The 26,132-nt window shown below is 52.5% G+C and overlaps 1 protein-coding gene across 8 annotated transcripts in view; it reads left to right on the top strand.

Moving 5' to 3' along the window:
- The window catches only part of RADIL (Rap associating with DIL domain), an 83,263-nt gene that overhangs the window by 41,446 nt on the left and 15,685 nt on the right, over positions 1-26,132 (top strand). For 7 of the 8 annotated variants that reach the window (XM_035722126.1, XM_035722133.1, XM_035722129.1 and 4 more), the window contains 4 exons: positions 6,152-6,217; positions 18,093-18,325; positions 19,978-20,616; positions 22,428-22,465. In XM_035722126.1, the coding sequence (XP_035578019.1) occupies positions 6,152-6,217; positions 18,093-18,325; positions 19,978-20,616; positions 22,428-22,465 (976 nt within the window). The remainder of the gene's footprint in view (positions 1-6,151; positions 6,218-18,092; positions 18,326-19,977; positions 20,617-22,427; positions 22,466-26,132) is intronic. The other variant, XM_035722130.1, reaches the window with a different exon arrangement.

The following is a 26,132-nucleotide window of genomic DNA, read 5'->3' on the forward strand; positions in this document are numbered from 1 at the left end:
ATAATTTAAGAATAAGGGGATGTTGGGGCGCCTGTGTGGCTCAGTTGGTTTGGCGACTGCCTTCGGCTCAGGTCATGATCCTGGAGTCCCGGGATCGAGTCCCGCATCGGGCTCCCTGCTCAGCGGGGAGCCTGCTTCTCCCTTCCCACTCCCCCTGCGTGTGTTCCCTCTCTCGCTGTCTGTCTCTGTCAAATAAATAAAATCTTAAAAAAAAAAAAAAGAATAAGGGGATGTTAATCACAAAATCCAGAGTAGTGCTTCCCTTTGGTGAGATGAGAGGTGGGGAGAGGACAGGGAGGTGTAGTTTTGAGAACACACTGAGCCTAGAAATGTTCTACCTTTTTCAGGTTAGGTGGTGGATGAAGCAGTGTTCATTTTATTATTAGTCTAAGTTATAAATGCTTTTGTATGTGTGAACTATTCTCTGGTCAAAAAACCAATGCCACAGTGGTATCTTTGAAGCGTCTGTGTCAGTTAGGAACTGCATTTGGCCAGGTGACCAGCTGAGCCCAGGACATGTTTCTTTTCTTTCACGTTACGGTGGCGGTAGGTTCAGGGCCAACAGGGTGGCTTTGCAGGTCATCAGGGCCCCACAGCCCTTCCACGTTCGGCCCCACTGGAACCCCACGTTCTAGTTCATGCCTGCAGTCTGGAAGGTCCCCTCTAGTGAAGGATGATTACAGGGCCCCTGCCATCACATCCGTGTTTAAGGCAGGAAGAGGGGGCCAGGCAGAGGTGTCCCTGCCAACCGTATCCTCCTTCCGTGGAACTTTCCTAGAAGTCCCAATGGGAACATGCCCTCCTCGCTCCCTGACCGGACCTTCATCGCCTGGCCATGCCTATCTGCAAGACAGACTGGAAAAGGTAGTTTTTGTGAGCTGGGTGCGTTACCTCGCCGTTCCTCACCATGCTGCTGTTAGGAAGGAGGAGAGAATGTGTCCTCACCGGCAGTGATGGCCGTCTCTAACACAGCACTCGGGTATTTAGAAGTTCAAACACTTCCAAGTAACTCAGGGATCAAGAAAGACTTTAATGTGAATCAGAACTTGTGGGATGCAGCTGATGTGGGATTTGGAAGGAGGGGCATAGCTTTTTTTTTTTTTTAAGATTTTATTTTAGAGAGAGTGTGAGCATGAGGGAGGAGGGGCAGAGGTAGAGAGAGAATCTCAAGCAGACTCCGACACGGGGCTCAGTCTCATGACCCTGAGATCATGACTTGAGCCGAAACCAAGAGTCGGACGCTTAAGGAACTGAGCCACCCAGGCGCCCCAAGGAGGGCCATTGCTTTAAATGCTTTTACTAAATAAAGCCTGAACACTGGTGAGCTACCTGCCTACTGGATTAGGTAAACATATGTGTCTAATAAATTCAGTGAGAGAAGAAAATAAACAATGTAGAGCAGAAAGCAAACAAAACACGCGGGGGAGAGGATCAATGGAATGAAAAGTAGGTTCTCTGAGATGACTGGTGGTCAAACCGGAAGACTGATGAGGAAAACGAAGACGGCGCACAGCAGCTGTCTCAGATGTCAAAGGGGTAGAGCTCCAGCTGCTGTAGGCTTTACTGAGAAGGATCCCAGGGATAGCTTCTGCCAGTGAATTTGAAGACTTAGACGAAATAGACAATCTTCTAGACAAAGATAGCCTACCGAAGCTCTCTCAAGAAAGACAACGCTTGACAGTCTCCCCGAGAGAGAGAGTGAGTAGTTGGGACGCATGCCCAAACCCACCGCAGCCGTGCAAACACGGGACGCGAAGTCCGTACAGGCCAATTCTTCCTCATACTCAAGGACAGGATTGTTCCAGTACTGCACCTCCGACTGTTCCAGAGGACAGAAGAGAAGCAGCGTTTTACGGAGCCGGAACCCGGGAAGGGAAGGACGGGAGGGCAGGGAGGGTGTCCGCTGGGCGCTCCGACTTGGCAAGCCCCGGGCTTCGATTTCTCGCAGCACCACTGTTCTCGTTCCTGGAACCGGCCAAAGCTTTCAGGATCAAAGTAGCTTCAGAAACTCCCAGCTCTGGGATCTCTTTGTTCAGATGTTGGCCTGACAGCTTCTTTCTCTTTTTTTTTTTTTTTTTTTTTTTAAAGATTTTATTTATTTATTTGAGAGAGAGAGAGAGAATGAGAGATAGAAAGCACGAGAGGGAAGAGAGTCAGAGGGAGAAGCAGACTCCCCGCTGAGCAGGAAGCCCGATGTGGGACTCGATCCCGGGACTCCAGGATCATGACCTGAGCCGAAGGCAGTCGCTTAACCAACTGAGCCACCCAGGCGCCCTGACAGCTTCTTTCTCAGTTGTTTATGCCCCACGTGGCCAGTGGGGATGCTGCCCTTGTCCAAAGTCAGCTATATTTTGGAGAACAGACACCTCTCTTAATGCTAACAAATACAGTCACGTTTAATTTCACATAAATTTGTTCACGTGATAGAAACTTTTTTTTCTCACCATGGAATTCTCTCTCGCATCAGTGCCTCTGCCATTCTGTTTCCCATCCGATTTCATGGTAATGACCTGGTGTGGACCCGTATCAGTGTTCTCTTGCCATGTAATAAAGTACCCTAAGCGTAGCAGCCTTTCCTTAGCTCACAGATCAGCAGGCTGGCATGGCTGGAATCTCAGGGTATCACCAGGTCGAATCTGAGGTGTCATCCAGGCCAGGCTCTTGTCAGGAGGCTCATCCTTACTGTGGGCAGAGTCCAGTTCCTCATGGTTATAGGGCTGAGCTTCGCATTTCCCGGCCGGCTGTCGTCCTGCGGCTGCTCCCACGTGCTTTCCACCTGCCCTCCCTTCAGGTCAGCGGGGTTGCACCAGCCCTCCCTCGTTCTTCGAATCTTTGACTTCCTCTCAGCTTTTAAAGGTTCATGTGCTTGGGTTAGGCCCACCTGGAGAACCTCCCTTTAGATGAACCCAGAGTGAACTGATCCGTTACACCTGCAAAAGCCTCTTTTGCCATAAAGCAGAGCCTCGCTGGGGGCAGGATGGCTGCCACATGTACAGGTCCCTCCACACTCAGGGGAGGTGATGGTACAAGGGCAGGGGTCACGGGGGCCGTCTTGGGTCTGGCCGTAGCTATATCAGGGGAGGTGATGGTACAAGGGCAGGGGTCACGGGGGCCGTCTCGGGTCTGGCCGTAGCTATATCAGGGGAGGTGATGGTACAAGGGCAGGGGTCACGGGGGCCGTCTCGGGTCTGGCCGTAGCAACGACCAAATGCTTCAGCCGTGTCCAGGCCCCACAGCTTCGTGCCATCATGTATCCGTTCAAGTCCCAATGCTCGTGATGCACATAGTGTGAGTCAGGTGCGGAGCAGGTGCCCGAGTGAATCCCCTAAGTGCAGGCCTCCCCACCTGCGGGCCTGTGGGCCCAGAGGCTCCCGGCATGCAATGGCCGGCCAGGTGCAGGACGAGTCAGGGCGGGCTGGGTCAGAAAGAGGGCCGTGGACGGCAAGAAGGAGCGGCTGGTCCAGGCAGTGTTTGAAATCCAGCCCAGCAAACTGCAGCTGGAGTCCGTGGTTAAATTTCAAGGCCTGGGAACACTGCCTGCTGTCCTCTGGGCTCTGAGCCATCCTTTGTTTTCCTTGAAGATGGGACTCCTCTGTAGCCCAGCAAGTGGCTTCCTCAGCCTGCTGCCTGTCAGGAGCCTCTGTTGTGCCAGGCCCCTCCACCCTAGTCTGAGCTGCTTGTTCTGGAGAACCCGTAGGCCGTGCTGGGCGTGGATTCCTGGGGCATACACTGTCACACAAGCCACACCCACAGACGACGCTTCTGACACGGCCCTTCTCTGCTTCCAGCTTCTGCTGAGATGCGAGGGTGCTTGTAAGCTTCTCCAGCACCCCTGGTTGGATGAAGAGAACCGATGAGGAGCACCCTTAGTCTCTTGCAAGGGTCTTTGTGTGGCCCAGCGCTCTGACCTCCAGATCCTTCCGAGGCACCAAGAGAGGGTTGAGCCGGACACTGAGCCTTGTCTCTGTGCCATACTCCCCCACAGCAGGTTCTGCCTCTTGGCCTCTTGTCATGTGGAGAGGCTGAGCATTTGCAGTCATGCAGTTGGCTTCCCTTTTGATTCTCTGCTCTTCCATTTCTCTCCTCTTTGCCTCTCAAGGCATGTAGCGAGCGGAAAGCAGGTGGCTTCTGCTGAGCGGTCTGTTCAGGCCCTTCAGTTACAGGTCCTGCTTCTGCACGAGCAGGTCCCTTCCTGGATTTCCGGGAACCCACGTGTCCTTGTGAACCTCCGCTGCAGCTCTCTCAAAGTCTAGATTCCCAGGACGCGCTGCTCACAGCAGTTTCTGCTTCCTCGGAGACAGTTTAGGGAAGTGCTCCTGTCTCTCTTGGAGCCCCTACCAGCAGCGTCTTTCCTGCCCACGTTTCTATGAATAGCCTGCTGAAGGCTGTCGGGACTCTTTCTGCCATGCTCCCCGAATTCGTCCTACCCTGGAGTACCTGCCCCATTGTAGGTATTGGTTACAGCAGTGCTTTACTTCTCGGCACGCAAATCCACTGTCATCCCTGTAACAAATAACCACACATCTAGTGGCTTAAAACAACACCCTTTGAGTGTCTCACAGTGTCAGTGGGTGGGGAGTCTGGCATGGGGTCGCTGGACCCTCTGCTCACCTGGTGGCTGCAGGCCCTCAAGCCCACAGGTTATCGGCAGCATGCAGTTCCTTGGGGTTGTAGGACTGAGGTCTCTGTCTAGCCTCTGCCTTTCCTCCTGCTGCTGCTAGCTGTCAACTAGGGGCCCCTCCCAGCCCCGCGGTGGAGCACCCCCTTGTTCAAACCCTTCTCACCAGTCAAGTCTCTGATTTCTATGACCGGCTGGAGAAAACTCCCTGCTCTGATGGCACTCACGTGATTAGGTCGGGCCCCCTGGATTGCCTCTATATCTTAAGATCAACCCCGTCGGGGCCTTAATTACATCTGCAGAATCTCTTGGCCCTTGAACACAATGATGGGAGTAATCCCAGGAGGCGGAAATGGTGGGGGTCATCTTAGAATTCTGCCTCCCTCGGTGGCCTTCTGTAGTTTCTCTGCGCTTGGGCAATCCTGTGCAGCCCCTCCTCAAGCAGGTGCATGCGTGGGCTTTGGGTCAAAGTGTGTTGTTTTAGCAATGGGATCACATACTTGGTTTTCCTGCCAGACTCCCTCCACATCTTTTATTTCTTTTTAAGCTTTTATTTATTTGTCAGAGAGAAACTCCCTCCACTACTATTACAGTTCTCATTCATTCACTTTAGGAATTATGGAATACTCCATGGTGTGGATGGAGCGCTGTGTACGTTTTGGGATCATTAAGAACAATTTTGCGGGGTGCCTGGGTAACTCAGTTGTTAAGCATCTGCCTTCGGCTCAGGTCATGACCCCAGGGTCCTGGGATCGAGCCCCGCATCGGGCTCCCTGCTCAGCGGGGAGCCTGCTTCTCCCTCTCCCACTCCCCCTGCTTGTGTTCCCTCTCTCGCTGTGTCTCTCTCTGTCAAATAAATAAAATCTTAAAAAAAAAGAACAATTTTGCAATACAGGAATATGTATTACTTACCACTAAAATAAAAAGGACTATTAAACGGACACAATGCGGATGGGAATTAAAATTGCTTAAGACTCTGTATGTCTAGAAAGATCCTTATCCTGCTTAATGCTTGATTAATAGTTTATCTGGGTGTAGTAGAGTTTTAGAATGAAAACAACGTTCTTCCTAGAATTTTGAAGTTGGCCCATTTCTCGCAGCTTCCAGCGCCCCTCGGAGAAGCTGCTAGACACTGTGTTTCCTCACCCCTCGGGCTCGGTGGCTTTCTTCTGCTTCTGGAAGCACATAATTTCTTTATGCTGCTCCCTCCCCAGCCTTGCCCTGAAGAGTCACCTGTGCCTTGGGAGGGTGTGTTTGCACCCTGGGGGTAGAGTCTACTTTGTATTTAAAAAAAATTATGGTTGTAACTCTTATCATATTTATATATATATCCATTTGCATATCTTGACCCTTCATGCATTTTTAACCTCTCTTGTATGCTGGACTTTTGATGGGCCATTTTAATCTAAAAACTCATGATCTTCAGTTCTGGAAAGATATATTACTGCCTTGATGATTTCTTCTGGCTCTTGTGTTATTCAGGTTCTGGATCTGTTTTTCTGATTTTTTTTTTTTTTTTTTTTTGTCTCCTAGTTTCTCACCTTTGTCTTCTTGCTCTACTTTCAAAGCAACAGCCTCCACTGTCTCTTCCAACCTGTGGTGAGCGGTGAACATGGGGAGCTCATTCCAGAGCAGTGGTGCGTGTTGGCCGGGAGATGCAGAGTGGTGGGCGGGGGGGTGGGGGTGGCCCTTCTCTGGGGGCAGGAGTCCCAATGAGAGATGGGACTGCTCCGCTCTGATAGGAAGAACTGCTTCTGAGGCTGGACCCAGGGGACGCCCACCTGCTGGGGTTAGAGTGGAAAGCGGCCCCTGGGTCTATCGCGTCTGTGTGTGCTAGCTGTCACGTGTCACCCCGTCCTCCCTGAGAGAGGGCTTAGCGCCATCTTGTCATCTTGGGGGAACCAGATAGGGCCTTGGGTTCAGCTAAATAAAATTCTTGCTTCTGCCACACCGCTGTTTCTGTGTCACAGTTCTGGAATGCTCTGTTTCCGTCTGTGACTGACTGACAAATGGCTTGAGCATTTTTTCTACTCGGTTACCCATTATCTTAATTGGGTTATTAGTTCCTTCTAAAGAGGGGATGTTATTTCCCGACTGAGACTCGAATTAATGTGAGAGGGTCCAGGTTTTACCATGGAAATAATTCTTGTTAGTGCTTTAAAATGCAATTTCTCAGGGAGGGAGGTGGGGGGATGGGGTAAGTGGGTGACAGGCTTTAAGGAGGGCATGTGATGTAATGAGCCCTGGCTGTTGTATGCAACACCATATGAATGTATGAATTGTATGAATGTATGAATTACTGAACTCTCCCTCTGAAGCTAATGCTGCACTATATGTTAATTGAATTTAAATAAAATTAAATAAAAAAAATGCAATTTCTTTCCACTTAAAAAATGACATTTCTATTGTTGAAAATTTGGAAAATAGGGAAAGTATAAAGAAGAGAATAAAAATCACCTAAAATGTACCCTCCTATCATTCCAGTCTCTTCTTAGTGTTGCATTTACTTTCGTACACAATTTAAATAGACATAGTTATGTCCTCCATTTTTTTGAACTTTTATTTTTTTGCTCATATTATGAACATAATTTTTAGTGCCAGTGAATGAGCGTACCTGCCATACTCCTATTGGATTTTAAGAATAGTTTCCATTTTTTCTTTGTAAATAATGCTCTTTATAATGTCATAAACATCCTTGTACATAAATGTTTGATTCCTTTCTGATTATTTCTGTAGGACAGCAACCTAAAAGTGGAGTTCCTTTGTGGAAGGATGGAGATGTCTCTAGATGCTGAGATGTCTCTATCTAATGGTGGTATGTAGCTTGGGAGCTATTTTTAGAACTGGGGGTGAATCAGTGCCACTTTCCGTTCCCACCAGCAGTTTCTGAGAACGTCCATGTCTGTACCCTCACCATCGCGTGATTCTGTGATGTAAAATTGTCCGCTAGTTTGACAGGGGAACACGGTTTCTCACTGCTGCAGTTTGTGTTCCTGGAGGATTTGTGAGGTTGAATGGTTTATAACAATGTTTACGAAGTGTTTATATTTCTCATTCAGTACCCATGTGCTTGATTTTGAGATACTTTAAGCACCAGAATGCAGACACAGGGTAATAAATGAACGATTTGTGTACCTATGACCCAGCTGAAGGACTAGGCTGCAGCAGACAGAGTCCCAGGGGGGACATTGTTCCCTTGGAAGTTTTCCTGGACCTCGTAGAGGGAACTCAGGACATGTGCATTTCCCCGGGAATCAAGTCCCTGGGTTGCCTGCAGGAAGGAACGTTTGGCAGCTCCTTGGGGAGAGAGAAGGAGGTGTGCGGTAGAGACAGGGCCGGTGCAAGTGGAAGTTGCAGGGCTGGCAGCGGGCGGTGGGCGCGGGTGCCACGTGCCCGCTGCGGACAGCCTGTGTGTGCCCAGGAAGGGCGAACAAGATTCAACCCCTCCCAGCAGCATCCCGTTTTCAGAACTGCTGGTGTAGACTAGGCTGGTGTAGACCGTTACCCAGAGCGGACTCTGCGCCGTGTGCCTCGCTCCTGGTGTCCCCAGTGTCTCCTGCAGGCCTCTCCGTCAGCCAGGCTGCATCCTCTGTGCCCCCGAGAGGCAAGGCAGTGTGGCTGTGAGGCGGGGGTGGGGTGTGTGTAGCTGCGTGTGTGGGAGAGGGCGAACGCTGGACTCCGTGGAAACCCTACAAAGCGAGCATGGCCCACCTGAGCTGTGCCCAGAGTGCAGGCGTGGCCCCACTTGCTCATCGCCAGCTCCATCCACACCGGGTGACCGTGACTCCGCCCTTGCCTTTCCCGCGCACACGTGCCACTGTCTTGATTTCCTCACGCCCGCCTTCTCGCTTTTAAGTGATACCAGCCTTGTGTTTTGTCCTCCACGGTATTTCATTTCACCTGTTTTGAGTGTGTGGGTCTTTGGGAAGAGGATTTGCTGAGACCCTTCCTCAGTTGTTACCAGAGTCCTGAGCTCCATGCTGTGTCTGCTGAGAGGATTGCGGGGTTTGGGCTCTTAATGTATGGATTTGGTGTATTACAGTTACTGATTTTTGTATGTTAAATCTACCTTGTGTGCCTGGGATAAGTCCCACTTGGTGGTGATGTGTCATCCTTTTTATCTGTTGCTGGATTTGGTTTGCCAGTGTCTTATTAGAGACTTCTTCGTCTCCATTCATAAGGGAGATGAGTCGGTGGTTTTCCTGTGATGTCTTTCTTTCTTTTATTGGACTTCACGAACCTGTGCACTGGATTCTTCAGTCGGCCCTGGAAGATTCTCAGCTGTTTTCTTTTCAAATATCACCTTCGCCCCGTTCTTATTCCTCTCTTGTTGGAGCTGTCTTTAAACACATGTCAGACCTTCTCTCTCTGTCTTCCATATCTCGTAACCCCTCTTGTAGATTTTCTCTTTCTTTCGGTCTCTTTGCACTACTTCCTGGATAATTTCTTTTTACTGGTCTTTTAGTTCATCCATTCTCTTTTCTGTTGGGTCTGATATGTTGCACTGAAGTTGTAGTTTCTGTTACTGTATTTTTCATTTCTAGAGGTTCTAATCGGTTATTTTTCAAACTGGCCTTGCTGTTTATAACTGATTGTTCTCTACAGATAATTTCAAAGTGTGTTTTATTTCTTTGAACAGGTTGAGTGTAGGAGCACCTGAGTGGCTCAGTAGGTTAAGTGTGTGCCTTTGGCTCAGGTCATGATCCCAAAGTCCTGGGGTCAAACCCCGCATGGAGTCCCACATTGGGTTCCTTGCTCAGCAAGGAGTCTGCTTCTCCCTCACCCTCTCCTTCTGCTCCTACCCCTGCTCATGCTGTCTCTCTCACTTGCTCACTCTCTCAAATAAAAAAATCTTAAAAAAATAAAAAAATAAACAGGGTACATATAGTTTTATATCTGTGTATGGTAATGTCAACATCTGAGCTCCTTTTCTTGGAAGGAAACCTTTCACTGAAATATAGCATACAAACAGAAAAGTGCACAGATTATAAGTGTGCAGCTCAGTGAATTTTAAAAAAGTGAGTGTACCGTGCAGCAAGTATGCAGATCAAGAGATAGGACATTACCAGGACTCTAATGGGTTCCTGCATTGTCCCTCCCAACAGTTAGTCACTGACCCAACTGTCTTCCAACACCAAAGATCACTTTTGCCTATTCTTGTGTTTCCTATAATAGAATCATATCATATATACCTTTTTGTGTCTGGCCTTGTTTTTGTTTTTTGTTTAATATCATATTTTAAAGACTTATTTTGTTGCTTTGGGAAGAGTTCATTCATTATTACTGCTGTACAATATTGCATTATATGAATACACCTCAACTTATGTAGCCATTCTCTTGTTGACAGACACTTGGGTTGTTTCCAGTTTGGTTTCAATAGGAATAATGCTGCTGGGGGCGCCTGGGTGGCTCAGTCGGTTGGGTGTCTGCCTTTGGCTCAGGTCATGATCCTGGAGTCCCGGGATCGAGCCCCATGTCGGGCTCCCTGCTCAGTGGGGAGTCTGCTTCTCCCTGTGACCCTCCCCACTCTCATGCTCTCTCTCTCTCTCAAAAAAGTAAATAAAAATAAAAAAAAAGTATATACCTAGGAGTGGAGTCAGTGGGCCAGTGGGTGTGTGTATGTCCAGCTGTAGGAGATGCTGCTAAACCTTTTTTTCCTAAGTGTGTGCGCCTGTTTTTACTCCCACCAGCAGTGTGTAAGAGTTCTGACTGTTCCATTTTCTCTCTCACACTTGGTGCTGCCTGTCTTTTCCATTTTAGCTATTCTCACGGTTGTACGGCGCTATTGCTTTGTGGTTTTAATTTGTAAATCTGATGATTAATGAGGTTAACCACATTTTCCTATGTTAAAAGACCATTTGGGATATTCTTTCTTTGCAGTATCTGTTCAAAGCCCTTGTCTACTTTTCTGTTGGGTCCTCTGCCTTTTTCATATTGATTTTGGAGACGAGTCCTTTCTGTGATGTATGTACTGCAAATATCTCCTCTTATTCTATAGATTGCCTCTAATTCTTCTGAAGAGAAGTTCTTCTTTTTTTTTTTTTAAAGATTTTATTTATTTGAGAGAGAGAGAATGAGAGAGCTAGGGAGCACGAGAGGGAAGAGGGTCAGAGGGAGAAGCAGACTCCCCGCCGAGCAGGGAGCCCGATGTGGGACTCGATCCCGGGACTCCAGGATCATGACCTGAGCCGAAGGCAGTCACTTAACCAACTGAGCCACCCAGGCGCCCCTGAAGAGAAGTTCTTAATACAATTACTGTGCCAGTCAGGAAAGCAGAAACCACACCAGATGGCGAGGGGAACTCAGGTTCACAAACAGTCCTGTAATGTCCCGGTATGAGACCTCCAGGTGCCAATCAATAATGGGTTAGGAGTTGTTTCTCAAAAGGAAAGAAGCAGGTGTGCTCCAAACTCCTGAGGTTGGCCCCAGAGGGGCCACACTGCAGACCTATTTGCCACAGATTCTTCCAGTGCTGTTGGATCCCCAGGGTCGGAGTGGCTTGCCTGTAGCCCAGATTTGCTGCCCATCTTCCTCTTGCTCTGGTCTCTGCTAAAACTTGGCGCCTGTGGGTTCAGTGGTGCACCGAGGTGTGCTAACAAGGGTAGAAGTGGGTGTTCAGGGAAGGAGGCTTCCTCTTGTGGCTCCCATGTGAGGTTATTGTAGGTTCCGGAAGCAAGGGAAGGCTGGTCTTTTCAGATGCAGGAGGACAGGTTGCTTCTCTTGGCAAGTAAGGCTCAGATTGGATCAGCGGTTCAAGCTTCTCAGTGTCATTGGAGCCCTCCCTCATTTCCCTGTTCCAAGGTTTAGGGGCCCTCTTTTTCCCAATCAGTGCCTTAACTTTCACATAGGAAACTTGGTGAGGCTATGGATTCGGTTTTCACTGTTGTTCTGCAAACACAGTTTGCAGTTAAATTTTGTATCTGAATTTTTAGTTTGGTGGACAAAAGAAACATTCTTTTAGGGTCCCTCTAGAAACTTTCTTGTTTCTCTGACCAATGTAAGCGTCATATTTGAGGGGCTGTACTTGTCAGTCTCTGTAACCTCCCCAGGGCACTGAGAAGCATCCGTGGGCAGTCTTCCCTTTGTGAGCAGCGCCTTCCCCCCCATGTAAGAAATCTTTGTGTGCCCAATGCCATGAGGATCTTTGCCTGTGCTCTGAATGCTTTCTTGTTTTACCTCCATGGCCAGATCTGTAATCCATCTGGAGTTAATTTTTGTGGATGGTGTGAGGTAGGGGTCATGATTCCTGTTTTTTCCATATGGAGATTCAGTTGACCCAGTATCATTCGTTGAGAAGACCATCCTTTCTATGGATGTGAGATTCTGTTCCAGGACTCTCATTTCTGTTTCATGTCTGTTGGTCCACATACCAGTGCCACATTCTCTGTTACTGTAGCTTAGAAGAGGCTCTTATTTGGTAGCGCGAGTCTTCCAGCACTGTCATTGATCTCCAAGGTTACCTCACCCTTTGCATTGCCATATATGTCCTACCAGTTTGTGTACACACACATACTTGATTGTGCATGCACTCACACACACGCAGAGACTTGCCCATGCACACGTGTACGCACGCACACACATGCTGAGACCCTGTCTACGATTGTATTGCATTGAGCTTATGCACCAGTTTGGAGAGAACTAACATCCATACACTCCATCAACTTGGTATACACCTTTCTATTCATTAGGCCTTTAATTTCTGTCAACGATGTCACGCAGTTTTCAGTGTTGTGGTCTGCACATCGTTTGGTAGACTTTGTAGTAGTTTTGTGTTTCTTGACATGATTATAAATGGTGTCATTACTTGTGCATAACCTTTTCGCATTGATTCTCCTGTATGAAAACATGATTGAATATGCACTCACCATGTCTACTCACCTTGCTAATTCTAGCAATTTGTAGATCCTTTTGCAATTTCTACAAACACAATCACAGTGTCTGCAAAAGAATTATAATTTTCTTTCTTTCTTTTCAATTCTTAGACCTTTCATTTGTTTTTCCTGCCTTAATTGTACTGGGTAGGACCTCCAGTGCAATGTTGAATAGAAGTGGTCATAGCACAGGCATCCTTGTCTTGTTCCTGATCGGAGAGGGGAGCTCAGTATACATTTTGTTGAGAATTTTCTTTGCCGGTAGTCAGACTGGTCCTAATAAGCTAGGCTAACATATTCCCATCCACCTGCAGTATTAAACCTTTATAGGGTTTAATGTGAGAATGAAGTGGAATTAAATGCAAAATGCCCAGAATAAGGCTGGCTATGCAGTAGATAGGTGCTCACCAAACTGTCTGTAAGTTAGTCGTTCTTTTTTGTGTATTTCAAATACAAAAAAATTAACTTCAAGGACTGCTTGGTAGCAAGAACTCCATCCCATGTCTTTGCTAAGGTAGAAAAGGGCGTTCTAGTTCAAGAGGACTTGCTTGAGCCTCCCTCTGCATTTTGCAGCAGCTGCTGTGCTTCAGCAGACCTTCACTAGGTCCCCAACTGGTATTAGGGATCACTTAAAAAGTGTAATTCCCTCGATTTTAGTAAAATTCCCATAGGACCATTTTGTTGCCCCATCAACCGCCAGTGGTAAGCACATCCGTGAGACCTGGGCCATGGGGGTAGGCAACACAAAAGTTTCCAAGTTGTACATATTGTTTCAAACACTCACAGTCCCAGAGGGAAGAGCAAACAGGATTCCGAGGTAAAACCTGCAGGTTAAATTTATTGTGCTGAACTTAGTGACGTTCAGGAAAGAGCTGTGTTTTTCTTTCCAGTGCTGTTCTGGAGCCAGCATTGAGCCATGACCGGAGCTCTGGTGACAGCTACCTACTGTTTTCAAAATCAATTTTGCCACCCCTGGTATGGGCAGAGTCCTCTCCTCTCTGCCAGCAGAGGGGACATCTCACCAGCCTGTTGTGGCGGGAAGAGGGGTTTGCACGTCAAAGAGCCGTGTGGCCCAGGGTGTCACCCCCCACCTCTTCCTTCCCTGCCTGGTTGGCTGCGTCACCCCACCACGTCTGAGCAGGGGATGAGGACCCAGGGAGCCCTGCCCCGCAGAGCCGCACGCTGGGGGGTTTCACCCCGGGCAGGAGAGGGGCTAGCTAGAGTCAGTGGCTGGGGAGAGCAAGGCTCAGAGCTCCTTTCTGTGAATGTGTCCATTCTCTCTCTCACTCTCTCGATCACGGTCACACCTGCAGAGTAGGAGCCTCCGCCCAATTTCCGAGTCAGAGGCAAACAGTTCAGGCCAGGCTGGGTGGACCCTGCGCACCCATCAGCGCCTGTGACTGAGTTGTGCCTCTCCTCGAGTTCAGTTATCCTCTTAAAATGTGGAAAGAAGGGGCGCCTGTGTGGCTCAGTCGTTAAGCGTCTGCCTTCGGCTCAGGTCATGATCCCAGGGTCCTGGGATCGAGCCCTACATCTGGCTCCCTGCTCGCCGGGAAGCCTGCTTCTCCCTCTCCCATTCCCCCATTTGTGTTCCTGCTCTTGCTAACTCTCTCTCGCTCTGTCAAATAAATAAATAAATAATCTTTAAAAAAATGTGGAAAGAAATATTTTGCTTCTGGGTCTGGTGCCTGTGTGTTTTAGCAAGTGTTAGGTGGCATGGTGGGTCCTGTGTGTGTGTCCTTGGTTGTGGACATGACAAGGTGGGTCCTGCGTGTGTCCTTGGTGGGAACATGGCAAGGTGGGTGCCGTGTGTGTGTCTGTGGGTGGGAACACAACAAGGTGGGTCCCGTGTGTCCTTGGTTGTGAACTGGACAAGTTGGGTGCTGTGTGTGTCTATGGGTGGGAACATGACAAGGTGGGTCCCCTGTGTGTCCTCAGTGAGAATAGGGCAAGGTGGTCCCGTGTGTGTGTCCTTGGTTGTGAACATGACAAGGTGGGTCCCGTGTGTGCCCTGTGGAAGCAGAGAGTCCTCTCCAGGTTCTGATTACCCAGACCCCTGCTTTCACTCTTCTGCTCGGTGTGTTTCTGCTTTTCCACCACAGCTGATATGTCAGGGTGGAGTGGGGAACCCCATATCTGCCACCTTTCTAGGAGTTGACAAACACTTATCTAGAGAAAATAATTGGAAATCCAAAACTCAAGTTAAATTGGTAGGTGCTCAAGTAAGTTTACCAAGTGCTCGGTGCATTTCTGTAGATAGGGCTTTGGGTACAAAGGAGGGAGACTGGCCCAGCAGGAGTTCCTATGCCTGTCTGCTGTGTTCCAGAACCTTCTGGGTGCTTTTACAAAGTACAGATTGCTGGGTGTCCCTCAGACCTACAGAATCAGGCCAGAGCCTCTGGCCCCACTGAGCTCAGTCGCAACATGACAGGAAAATGTGTGGGATCAGCACATCCGGCCCATGGTTGGGGGGGGCAGTTGTGATGGGAGAGTGGGCTTATTCCGGCCTCCCGGCCTTGGAGTGCATCTCCACCCACTTCACCCACGAGCAAGGCCTGACGCTCTTTGTAGGATGAATAGCTTTCCACCTAGAGTCCCTGTGCTGTGGAAGGTGTGGACCCTGTGGCCCTTTTATTTCATTAGACCTCCTTTGCTGAAGAACAGTGATTCCCAGTCCAGTCTCCCCCTTGTGAATGAAATCCCCATTCGGTGGGGAGAGGGGGCAGGCAGAGACTCCACCTTTAGGCTCCTGACTCCGCCACCACCTCCCCCGGCCGCATGCCCCCAGCCCTTGCTCTCTGCTCCTTAGCCACATCAAGTGCCCTGAAAACGCCCGTGTTGTGCAGGCCACCGGCACGTGCCATGCCTTTGAAGGTTTCTGGGCTACGTCTGGCCAGGATTCTGTCCGGCTGTGTGCCACCTGGCATCCTCCACCCAGAACGGAGAACGGTGTTTCCGAGTTTGGCAGATCTGTCCTGGTTTTGCGGGGTGCTCAGATGCATGGATCCGATGACGGCAAAGCTGAAGGAAAATCAGATGTCAGCAGGGAAGGTGGCTGTCCTTATAAGCCCTCTGGAAGCCATAGATCCTTCTCTGAGCCGCTCCCTGGGCATGGGCCTGGGGTGCATCTGCGGCAGCCGCTTCAGGTGGGTCACATGCCTGGGGGAGGCCTACAAGATGTTTAGGATTTTTACTTTAAGAAAGTTTAACGAAGTAAAAGTATAAAGAATAATGTAACTGACACCCATACTTTCCTCCCAGGATGGACCTAACATTTTTTTATCATATTGATTTAGAGTTTTTTAAAAAAAATAGCTTTTCATACACATATAGGTAACCCGTGAGCAGCATGCCTGGATTGTTTTCTGTGCTTTTGAAGCATGGAAACAGAGGTCTCCTTCCTTACGTGTTATGCTCCAGCCTGCTTTCTCCACCCACCTCTGGGTGCACACTTGACCCGGCTTTTCCCCCTGCAGCGTCTTCATCCTAGGACCACAGTTCGCCCAGAGGGTCCTGTGGCCCATCCAGTGTCCTTGCGTGGGTGTCCACACGTGCCGTGGGCAGGGTGTGCGCGGGGTCACGTCAGGCTCGTGTCCGCGGGGCGCTGTGGGCATGCTTGTGCGCAGCCGAGCCGTGCTGGCCGTGGCGCGTCCATTTGGCGGCCTCTGTGCCACTGGCCCTTCAGTGCTCACGTGGCCGCCCCAGGACCCAGGAAGGAGACCTGGGAGCCAGACCAAGCTGCAGTGTTTAAAACTCCCCTGGAGGGTCTGAGCGCAGGCAGGGTGAGGACCATTGCTTTCCACAGCAGGGTCGGAGAAGCCGGCTCTGGATACCAGGAGGGCCGTCCGCCGGGGGATGGGGGTAGGAGTCCACCTGCAGAGGGGCCCTGTCGGCGGGGAGCTCCCTGTGTGGCTGCAGTCCAGGGGACACTGGTGTTGGTCTCAGGACTCATCTGGGGGGCGGCCCTGGGCTCCCCTGGGAATCTAAGAGGAGAGGACCACCTTCTCAGGCTCTGGACTTCTGGAAGGTCGTTCTGAGGTTCATCCTGTCCTAGATGGAGGGAAAGCTTTGGGGCTAGAACTTCATTTTGGACCGGTTTTTTAATGTTTCTTCTTTCAGGGATGGCCCCATGGTCATGCAGGGCTCCTCCAAGTCCTGGGGTCTGTCATCCTTAAGAGTAGCAGGTGGGACAGGACATTGGCCGGGGGGTGGAGGCTGGCTTCCATCTGCCCCACCAGCCCCTGCCTGCTCCCCTGCCTTCCCCCACGCCTCCTGGCCCCCCCCCCCCCGCCCACACTTCCTTCTGCCCCCCCCCCCCCCCACCGCAGTCCCGGGCAGCCCCTGCCTGTCCCCGACTTCCTCCTTCCACCTGCTCCCTCCTGCCTGCTCCCCTCCTTCCTCCCTGTGCCTGCAGCCTCCTCCTGCCTGCTCTGCCCATCCCCGCCTGCCCCCTGGCCCCAGCTGCTCCCTCCCCCCATGCCCCTGTTCCCCCGCCCTACCTCCCTCCTGCGCTAGACTGCCAGTAGCCGGCCAGCTCTGCAGCAGGCGGGGAGCAGCAGACGCTGGGCAGACAGCCTCGCTCTGCAGCTCCTCCGCCCGCCTGGCCTCCTGCAGACCTGACCTCCTGCGGGTTGCAGGCAAGCTGGCTTCCTCCTGGAAGGGCCGGGCTCCGGTAAGGCAGCACCCTTGCTCCGGCTAGCCTGCCTCCCTTCCTCCAGCTTTGTCCGGCCCGGGTGGAATGGTTGTAGGAAGGGAGGCTGCAGGTGGGGGTGGATGGAGGCTGTGCAGAGGGGGGTCGGCAGAGGGCTCAGAAAGCAAGCGCAGGGTCCGCCCTGACGGTGACGGGAGACTGGCCTCCTGGCTCCATCTGGCTTCTTGGCTTTCTGGCAGCATCTGTTTAAAAGACCACTTCCTGGATGTATCAGACTCTTTCATGGGGGGGGGGGCACATGTGCACATGTGTCCTTGCGTGTATACATGGGCATGTGTGTGCGTTCTGACCTGGCCGTGGCGGGGGCGGCCACGGGAAGGAGCAGCCGTGCTGTCCTAGACACACCACCCGGCCCGGGACCCCTTCCTCCTTGTAAATGGGGGGGCAGGGGGACTGTGCATAGTTCTCATCTCATCTGATCTCAGCAAGCGCTCATGTACGTGCACACACGCGCTGTCCCCCACCCCCCCTCACACCCACAGGCATGCACGCACGCGCACACACACGCTGGTGGGCCGGCAGGGCTCGGAGGACAGTGCAGTGACACACAGGACCCCCTGGCACGGTGACCTGGCAGAAGTCGATGCTGCAGTGGTTTTGGTGTCTGGAGCGGAGGGGCTGTGCTGTGGCTGGTCGGGTGGGTGGGTCATGGGCTCCTGTAAGGAGCCTCGGGACAACGGCCCGGCTGGGCTGCCTGCTTTTCAGGGGGAGCCCAGAGGGGCCCTGGCCTTGCCAGGATGGGGTCAAACGGTGGAGTCCTGCGCACTTCTCCACATCTGTTGATCAAACTGCCTGGTGTTACAAGTGGGTTCATGCGATCTGAATTCAGAAGCACCCAGAGGTGAGCCTCAGTTAGGCTCTGACTGTTTACCCCGTGTTGCTTCTGTTTCAGGGATCAACGCTCAAGCCCGGAGGCTGCAGCGGCACCGTGCCAAGGGAACCCCAGCCCTGGCTTCGGGGGGTGCGCGGAGCCCCCCCCCACTCCAGCTACGCCGCACCATCAGTGAGAGCAGCCTGAGCGCGGCCACGGCCCAGGGCCCCGAGGAGCGCGGCCAGGACACCATGCGCTACTCCCTCTATGAGTCGCCCCACCTGCTCCTCCTGCAAGGCTACAGCCCCCAGCACGTGAGCCCGACCCTCCCCCTTCCTGAGCCCCCCCGCCCGCCCCGCCCTGCTGCCTGGAGCCCAGCGGGCAGTTCTCAGACTAGAAGGCCTCCTCCTGCCGCTAGCTAAGTCAGCCGTGAGCTCCTGCGGCCACAGTCGCTCTGATGATGATGAGGCTGTAGAAACGTGGTGGTGGGGACCACCGTGCGGGGCCATCCCAGATTCTGGAGGAAGTGGAGGCTTTCCCTGTGCTTTGTTTCCAGGGTGTTCTCCGTCCAGGCTACAGTAGGAGGTGGTGGGGAAGGGGCTCACCTGATACCAGGTTCCTTCTCAGAGAACAGTCTACCACCTTCTAGATGGTGTCTGGGGCCATGCCGTGCCCTGGCTTTGGGGACCCCGACACAGGTCCACCCCCTTGTCCAGATGGTGGGTGCTGGGCGGACTCCTGTGGCACATGGCCTCGCGTGCGCTGTGGGAAGCCTTGTGTGAGGAGACCAGCATTTCCCACCACTCCTGTCGGGGCCCTTGGCTGGAGGAGCGGAGCTCTCAGAAGCCCCTCTGTTGGCGCTTCCTTCCCTGCTCACCTGTCCATGCCGACTTGCTGAGCTCCCTCGGGCGGTGCACGCCGTGCGGCGCCACAGCTTCCGGTGCCCGGGTCTTCGCCCCACCGAACCCGGCCGGGCGCCTGCACACCATAGGAATCGACAAGAGGCCAGCCGAGGGTTCCAGGCGAGGCTTTACCGGGGCTCATGCTCCAGCCCAAGGGCAACAGCACAAGGGAAGGCATCCTCAGGCTGACTCTCCATGGGGAGGTCGGGAGGGTTTCTTCAAGAACCAGGTGGGCAGAGGGGTAGAAGTGAGGGTTTTCTTGGCACTTGCGTACTCATCGTGCTTTTCCATACGTTGCATGTCTCAGTAGTGTGTTAAATCCCCACTCCTGGGTGTGCGTTTTAGCATTTCAATGAGGGAGAGGTAAGTTGAGGGCTCCCGGTGGTCACAGCACACGCTCGGAGGCCAGCGTTGGGGTCCAAGCAGGTGCAGACGGGTGTGGTCTGGATCTCATGGGTTCTGCCCGGCACTGACTCACTGCTTTAGGTTGACATCCTGTTTTATGCGCTCCTAAGACCTACTGCTCCAGAAATGCAGGCTCAGGAGTTTTCTTATAGGAAGCTTTTTCTTTGCGGAATCGTTGCATTGCATTAGGGTTTTGGGAGAGACTGGAGTCCTGTCCCTATTCTGTCTCACGAGGAGACATCTGCTCTCGGTAAGCGGGAGCCACAGAGGAGATGCCTGCACACGGCGTGTGACAGATCACCGGCTGGGGTGGGGGTGCTCGACAACACTCGGTCGTGCCTATGAACCAGGGTCTGTGCCCAGCGCGGCCCTTGTCTGGCCTCTGTTGTGTCCAAGCTAGAGTCATCCCTGGGTGTCTGGTGTTCCCCCGAGGCTGCTCTGGGAAGCCTCCACCCCTGGGGACAGGGTGGGTGCCCAATGTGCAGCAGGCTGGGGGCCAGCAGCAGGTTAGGAAGGACTCCAGGGCAGGGCTGGCCCAGGATGGCGGTCCTGGCCACGTGGCTTAAGTGACCAGACGGGGACACCCTTTCATTTTTTCCCCACTGACGGATTTGCCCGAGGTGGTGTCCTGCCCCTGAGGCCTGGGCTTTGCATTTCAGGACAGTCTGGTGTACCTGCTGAACCGGGAGCAGCACACGGTGGGCCAGAGGACCCCTTCCAGCAAGCCCAGCGTCAGCCTCTCGGCCCCTGACATCCTGCCCTTGCACTGCACCATCCGCAGGCACCAGCCCCCGGGCCCAGACCAGGTGGGGAGTGGGCTGGTCCTGGAGCCCATCCCCGGGGCACCCGTCTCCGTCAACTTCTCGGAGGTGGGGGGCCGGGCGGTGGTGCTGCGCCACGGGGACCTGCTCTCCCTCGGCCTCCACTACCTGCTGCTGTTCAAGGAGCCGGCGCAGGCCCAGCCCCTGCCGGCCCGGGCCCTGGCCAGGCTAAGCGCCGTGCCGCGTGGCTGCGGGGTGTGCGGCGCTATGCTCCGGACCCGGGACGCCTCCACCTCCGGCTCCATGCGGGCCACCCTGCCGCGGCCAAGGCTGCTGCACCTGGAGTTCGAGCCCGAAGTGGAGGATGCACTGCTGCAGCGCATCCTGACCCTGATCGAGCCCAGCGGTGATGACCACAAGCTGGCGCCTGCCTTCCTCCTCTGCCTCTGCGTCCAGCACTCGGCCACCCGCCTGGAGCCTGGCTCATTTGGGCAGCTCCTGCTCAAGATAGCTAAGGCGATCCGAGAGACGGTCTGGGTCAGTCACCGGGATGCCGGGCGCTGTGGCGGGGGGTGTTGGGGGGGCTGTGGCCACCTGGGGGGGGAGGTCAGGAGTCCCTCCTCTCTGAGGGCCGGCCTTCCCTGCTTGTGCACACCCAGGGAGCCTGGGGTGTCCTCTGTGGCACTGTGTCCTCAAGCGGTCGGCTGTGGCATCGGCAGCTCTGGCCGATGACATGGCCTGGAGCCCCGTGCTTTCTGCCAGGAGCAGGCTGGGCTTCTGCCAGCCCTCGGTGTGGAGCCCTTGTCAGCTTGGCGGTGGGGGCACAGGACTGGCTGACTTCTGTATGTGGAAACCCTTTCCTCCATCAGCATCTCTAGAGCACGGCACCACGCGTGCTTGGGCCTTGCTGCGGGGCCTGCCTGCGCATTGTCAGGTGTTGGCTAGCGCCCCTGGGCTCCACCCAGCGCACCAGCAGCTCCCCTCCCCTCCCGGAAATGGCTCCGGGCACTGCCAGGTGTCCCCTGGGGGCACTGCCAGCCTGTCCCTGCAGGACCTGGGGCAAGCGCACTGCTGGCTGCCTGGGTCCAGCCCTCACCCCCCCCCCCCCCCCCCCCGCCCAGCGACGACTCCCTGGGGACCCAGAGCATGGCTGGTCGTTACATGCAGTCCCTCCAAGGGACGCCCCTTTATCTCGGCCTGTAAACTGCATAGATTGTAGAAACTGGATAGAGTCCTCAGATTAAAATCGCACTTAAAGTGTTCGAAACCTTTTAAAAGCAAAAGCCAACATGGGCTGTCATGTCCAGAGGTTTGTGTAAGTTATCCATGTGCATCGCGGGCGTCTGAACCCACCTCCCAGGGTTCCCGTGAGGATTGATGTTGGGACTGTCCTGGTGTGGTCACTTTCCTCGTGTGGTCTGTGCACCGGCCAGGTGAAGTCCATGCCGTGCGGGAGCCTGACCACACCAGGGCCCGTGGTGACTGTCTACATAGACCACCGGCCCATCCCAAGTCTGCTCTGTGCCAGACACTTCCTAGTGAGTCAGATGCTCTGATGCAGGTGCCGTATCCCACATCCCAGCTGGGAAATCGAGGCTTGTCGGGGTGAACAACCTCATCCAAGGTCTGGAGCTCAGAAATAGAGTCTGGATCCAGGCCATCCCCTGCGTGCTTTCCCACCTGCTTCTCCCTGTGCTGTTCATGAGCCTCAGCCCTGGTCTGTCGAGAGCCCCAGATGTTTCATTTGTCTGTTTGTTGGGCATCAAGTGCTCTCTGTCCTACTCACTAGAGGCAGATCCTAGAACAAGTAACGGAGGCAGCCACTGGGGCTCTCCTTAGCCAGATAACAACCTGCTACTAAAGCAAGAACCATTTCTTGATTAAAAGAGACAGAAAATGTTGGCTAAGTCTGCGTCCTGCTGGGATGTTTAACTGTACTTGTAAATACTCAAGCACACATCCATGTACTCCTTGTCCCGGCAGCTGATGTTGGAAAGTGTATGTTTGAAGCTTAACAGTATGAGTGTTAGTAGAGACTTCGTTCTGGTGTTTGTAAAATGTTTGACCTGCTTTACTATTTCTTAACGTGCCGGCGGTTATGTCAGCGAGCTGGGTGTAAATCGTGTCTGTTGCCGGAAGTGTGCAGGTCATATTCAGGAACGGAATGGAAAATTATCCTTCCCAGCCTTGCTTTGCGTAAACAGCCCGCATGGTACAGGATGTCTGCAACAACAGTGCTGTGGTTTTTATGTGGATGGTGGACCGTGGATTTAGTGGTGTTCTCATTGAGCATGTCCTGTGGTATCCTGTTTTTTCTCATGTTTGCTTTTTTGTCTTTATAATTGTAGGAGAAAACCAAAGAACTGGCGGAGAAGCAGGCACAGCTGTAAGTATGGCCCCCTTAGGCCCCTAGTTCCGTAGGAGACCTGCACCTCCCCATGGGGCCAAGACCCCGGGGGACCCCCAGACACCTCTGGGGTCAGCTCTGGGCTTCTGTCGCGCGCCGTCCTTCTGTGTCCGAGTGGCTGTTTCCATTTCTGTGCTCGGCCCCCTGGGAAGCGCTGGGTTTGGGGAGTTAAAGCGAGCCTGCCTCTTTGGGAGAATGTACGACTCCCGACTTTGAGCTAGGGCAGTCTGTTTCCATTTGCCCACGTCCGTTTTCGTAGAAGGCACTGTTGACGCTGTCACACCGCTGCTGGGGTTTGGGAAGCTGTTTGGCATTAGTCAGAAAGACGGGCCTGTGCCGCCACCAAGAAGTGTAGTCCCGAGGGGGCCCCGCGGAGAGATGCCAGCACACGGTGGCGGGGCGGGGGGCGGCGTAGGCGGTGTGCTCTTAAGTCCTTGTCTGTAAGCACAGATCGGAACAACCCACTTGCCCCGTGGCAGTGTGCCATGTATTTGTGCAGTGGACACTTGGCGACAGTGAGCGCGACCACACTGTGTGCTTCGTCCATGTGGCGGAATCTGAGAACAGCCCCGAGCAGACAAAGCACCCGGCAGAGCACCCACAATATGACTGAGTGTGCAATGTGGGTGAAGCCCACAGCTCAGCCGCCCCACTTCTGGAATGTGCGTGTGCGGTAGCACCCAAGGAGCCGTGGTCAAGGGGGTGGTCCCTGCCCATTGCCGTTGGGGGGCACACAGGACATTACATCGCAGCTGGGTCCATGGTCTGCTCGGCTCCCGTGTCTGCTGCTGGTTTCTGGAAGCATGCTGTCACCACATGCATGTCCGTGTCCTCTGTGGTCCCGCACGGGGTAAGGAGGACTCGTCACTGCCCCCCCCTCGCCGGCAGGGATGGAAGCCTGGGTCAGGAGCAGCGTAGATTTGTATTCACCCAGCTGTCCCCCCCGGGATGGAAGTTGAGCGCCCAATTCTTGCCGCTCACAAGTGTGCACTCCCTGGTTCCTGTTGACGTCAGGAAGTCAGAGTGACATCTGGGGAAGGGTTTGCTGATGAGTGATGTGCTTCCGAGGCGTGAGGCTGCAGGGGGAGGCCCAGGCTCTGCCGCCCAGCTCACCAGGGCAGAGCTCAGTGTAGACCAGGCCCCTCAGAGGGTGGTGGATGGGCACGGGCCCGCTAGGTTTTCCGTGTGAGGGGGCTGGCCTTGGGGGCGCAGGGGCAGCTGACTGCCTCACCCCTGCCCCCAACCCCCAGCTTGGGGGACAGTGAGCTTCCAGGGCTGTGTTGGGGCCTGGAGGGGATGGAGCTGAGGTTTTAGGGGTTCATGCAGCCCTCGCCCTAAGTACCTCCTCCTCCTCCTAAGTGCCTGCTCACCGGGGGGAAACTGAGGCCTTCCCCCCAGCAGCTCCTGCCTGGTCTGTGTTCTAGAACTTGTGTCGTTAGGGCCTAAAAAGCAATCCTGGGTCCATCCCCAGGGAATGCTCCCTTTCTCCTCTTTTTTAAACAATTTTTGAATCACTTCCAACGTGGAAAAGCACAGACTATGTCAATCACCCAAGAATCCACACCCGAACTTTACATTATGAACATTGTGCCCCGCAGGCTTCGGATCCTCGTGTGCTGTGCTGCTTGTCAAATTGCGGTCGCCTGGTGCCTCTCACCGCATGCTTTCTGTGCATCTGTGACCCTCACGCCTCTCCCTGGGAGTCCGTGAGTGCGGGCGCTGCGCAAGCAGGTCTTCCGATCCATGGCCGAATCCCTGCGATTAAGCCCTTCATAGCTCCTGATTGTAGCATGTAGAATACTGATTTTTGTGGGCATTTTAATTAGCATTTCCTCATCTGAATTCATACATCAAATTGATCCAGGATTTTTTCCCCATTGTCCTGGTCTGACTTTAATAGCAAGGTTCACAGAAACTGAACTGGGCTGCCTGGTCTGTTTTCGGTTCCCGGTGTCAGGTTGTTGGAGGCGAGCTCTCAGGTGGCCCCGGGGTTGGCCCGTCCCATTTCTTCAGTGATTATTGGTGTATCTGGTTTTCAACCTCTGCTTGTGTTGATTTCAGTGGCTTCTGCTTTCGTTCTCAAAGTTACTGGAATAAAGTGGGACTGTTTTCATCTCTCATGGATTTAGTTCCCGTTGGTTAATATCTTTCCTTTTACCTTCCCCTTTGGTTTATCTTCTCAGGGATTTGTCTGTTGCCATCTGTTTCAAAGGACCAGTATTGTTGTTTCTGCTTACTTTTTCTTTGATTTCTGATCCATCAACCTCTTTATTTCCTTATTCTTGCATAATTTCTATTTTAACTTGATTAAATTGATTCATGAAGTATTTTAAACATCTTTTGAACTTAAAATTTAGTTTTTATTAGCAAAATGCTTTTGATTTTGTTTTCGATAATAATTTCTCTCCTGTATGCTTCCCAAATAGATTTAAAAAAATTTATATCAGAGCAGTCATTGATTTAATTTTTATTTATTTTATTGTTATAAAAAACACTTAACATGAGAACCACCCTTTTTAAAATTTTTATTGAGATTTTATTATTAGAGAGAGAGAGCACAAGCAGGGGAGGGGCAGAGGGAGAGGGAGAAGCGGGCTCCCTGTTGTGGGACTTGATCCCAGGACCCTGAGATCATGACCTGAGCCGAAGGCACCTGAGCCACCCAGGCGCCCAAAGAACCACCCTTTTAAATTTTGAAGTGTATATTAGCAATTTCCAGTCTCTCCCTCCCCAGCCCGGCCCCCTGGCAGCCACTCCGAGGCCATGAGTTGGACTGTCTTAGATAGCTCAGCAGCATCATGCGATATTTTTCCTTCTGTGATTGGCTTATTTCGCTTAGCATAACATCTTCAGGGTTCATTCGTGTCATAGCATATGTTGTAGGATTTCCTTGATTTTTAAAAGCTGAATAACGTTCCATTGTATTATATACCAGATTTTTTTTTATCCTTTCCACCATCTGTGGACATTTAGTGTGACTGCATGTCTTCAGTATCGCGAAGAGTGCGGCACTGAACATGTGGGGCCCAAATATCTCCTGGAGATACTGATTTCAATTCCTTTGGGTAAATACCCAGACGTGGAATTGCTGGGTCATATGGTAGTGCTATTTGTAATTTTTTGAGGAGTGTCCATCCCGTTTTCCACCGCGGCTGCACCCTTGCACCCTTTTGCATCCCCACCAGCAGTGCACAGGGGTTTCCAGTTTCTCCATATACCCTCACCGACCCTTGTCATCTCTTGTCGTTTTGATGACGGCCATTCTGACAGGTGTGAGGTGAGCGCTCATGGTGGTTTTGGTTTGCGTTTACCTGATGGTTAGTGATGCTGAGCACCTTTTCACGAGCCTGTGGCCATCTGGAGGTCTTCTTTGGAAAAGTGTCTCTTCTGGTGTTTAACCCGTTTTTTATTCAGGTTGTTAGTTTTTTTGCTTTTGAGTTAAAGGGGTTCCTTATAGATTTTGGAAATTAGCCCCCTCTCGGATGGTTTGCAGATATTTCTCCTGCTCTGTAGATTGCTTTTTCACTCAGTTGATGGCTTCCTCTGCCGTGCAGAAGCTTGGCTGTGTGAGGTCACCCCACTTGTCTGGTTTCGGAGCCCTGTCCATGGAATTGTTGCTTCCACTCAGCGCTCGCCTGAAGGGACG

Source organism: Zalophus californianus, chromosome 10, assembly GCF_009762305.2.
Source record: "Zalophus californianus isolate mZalCal1 chromosome 10, mZalCal1.pri.v2, whole genome shotgun sequence".
NCBI lineage: Eukaryota > Metazoa > Chordata > Mammalia > Carnivora > Otariidae > Zalophus > Zalophus californianus.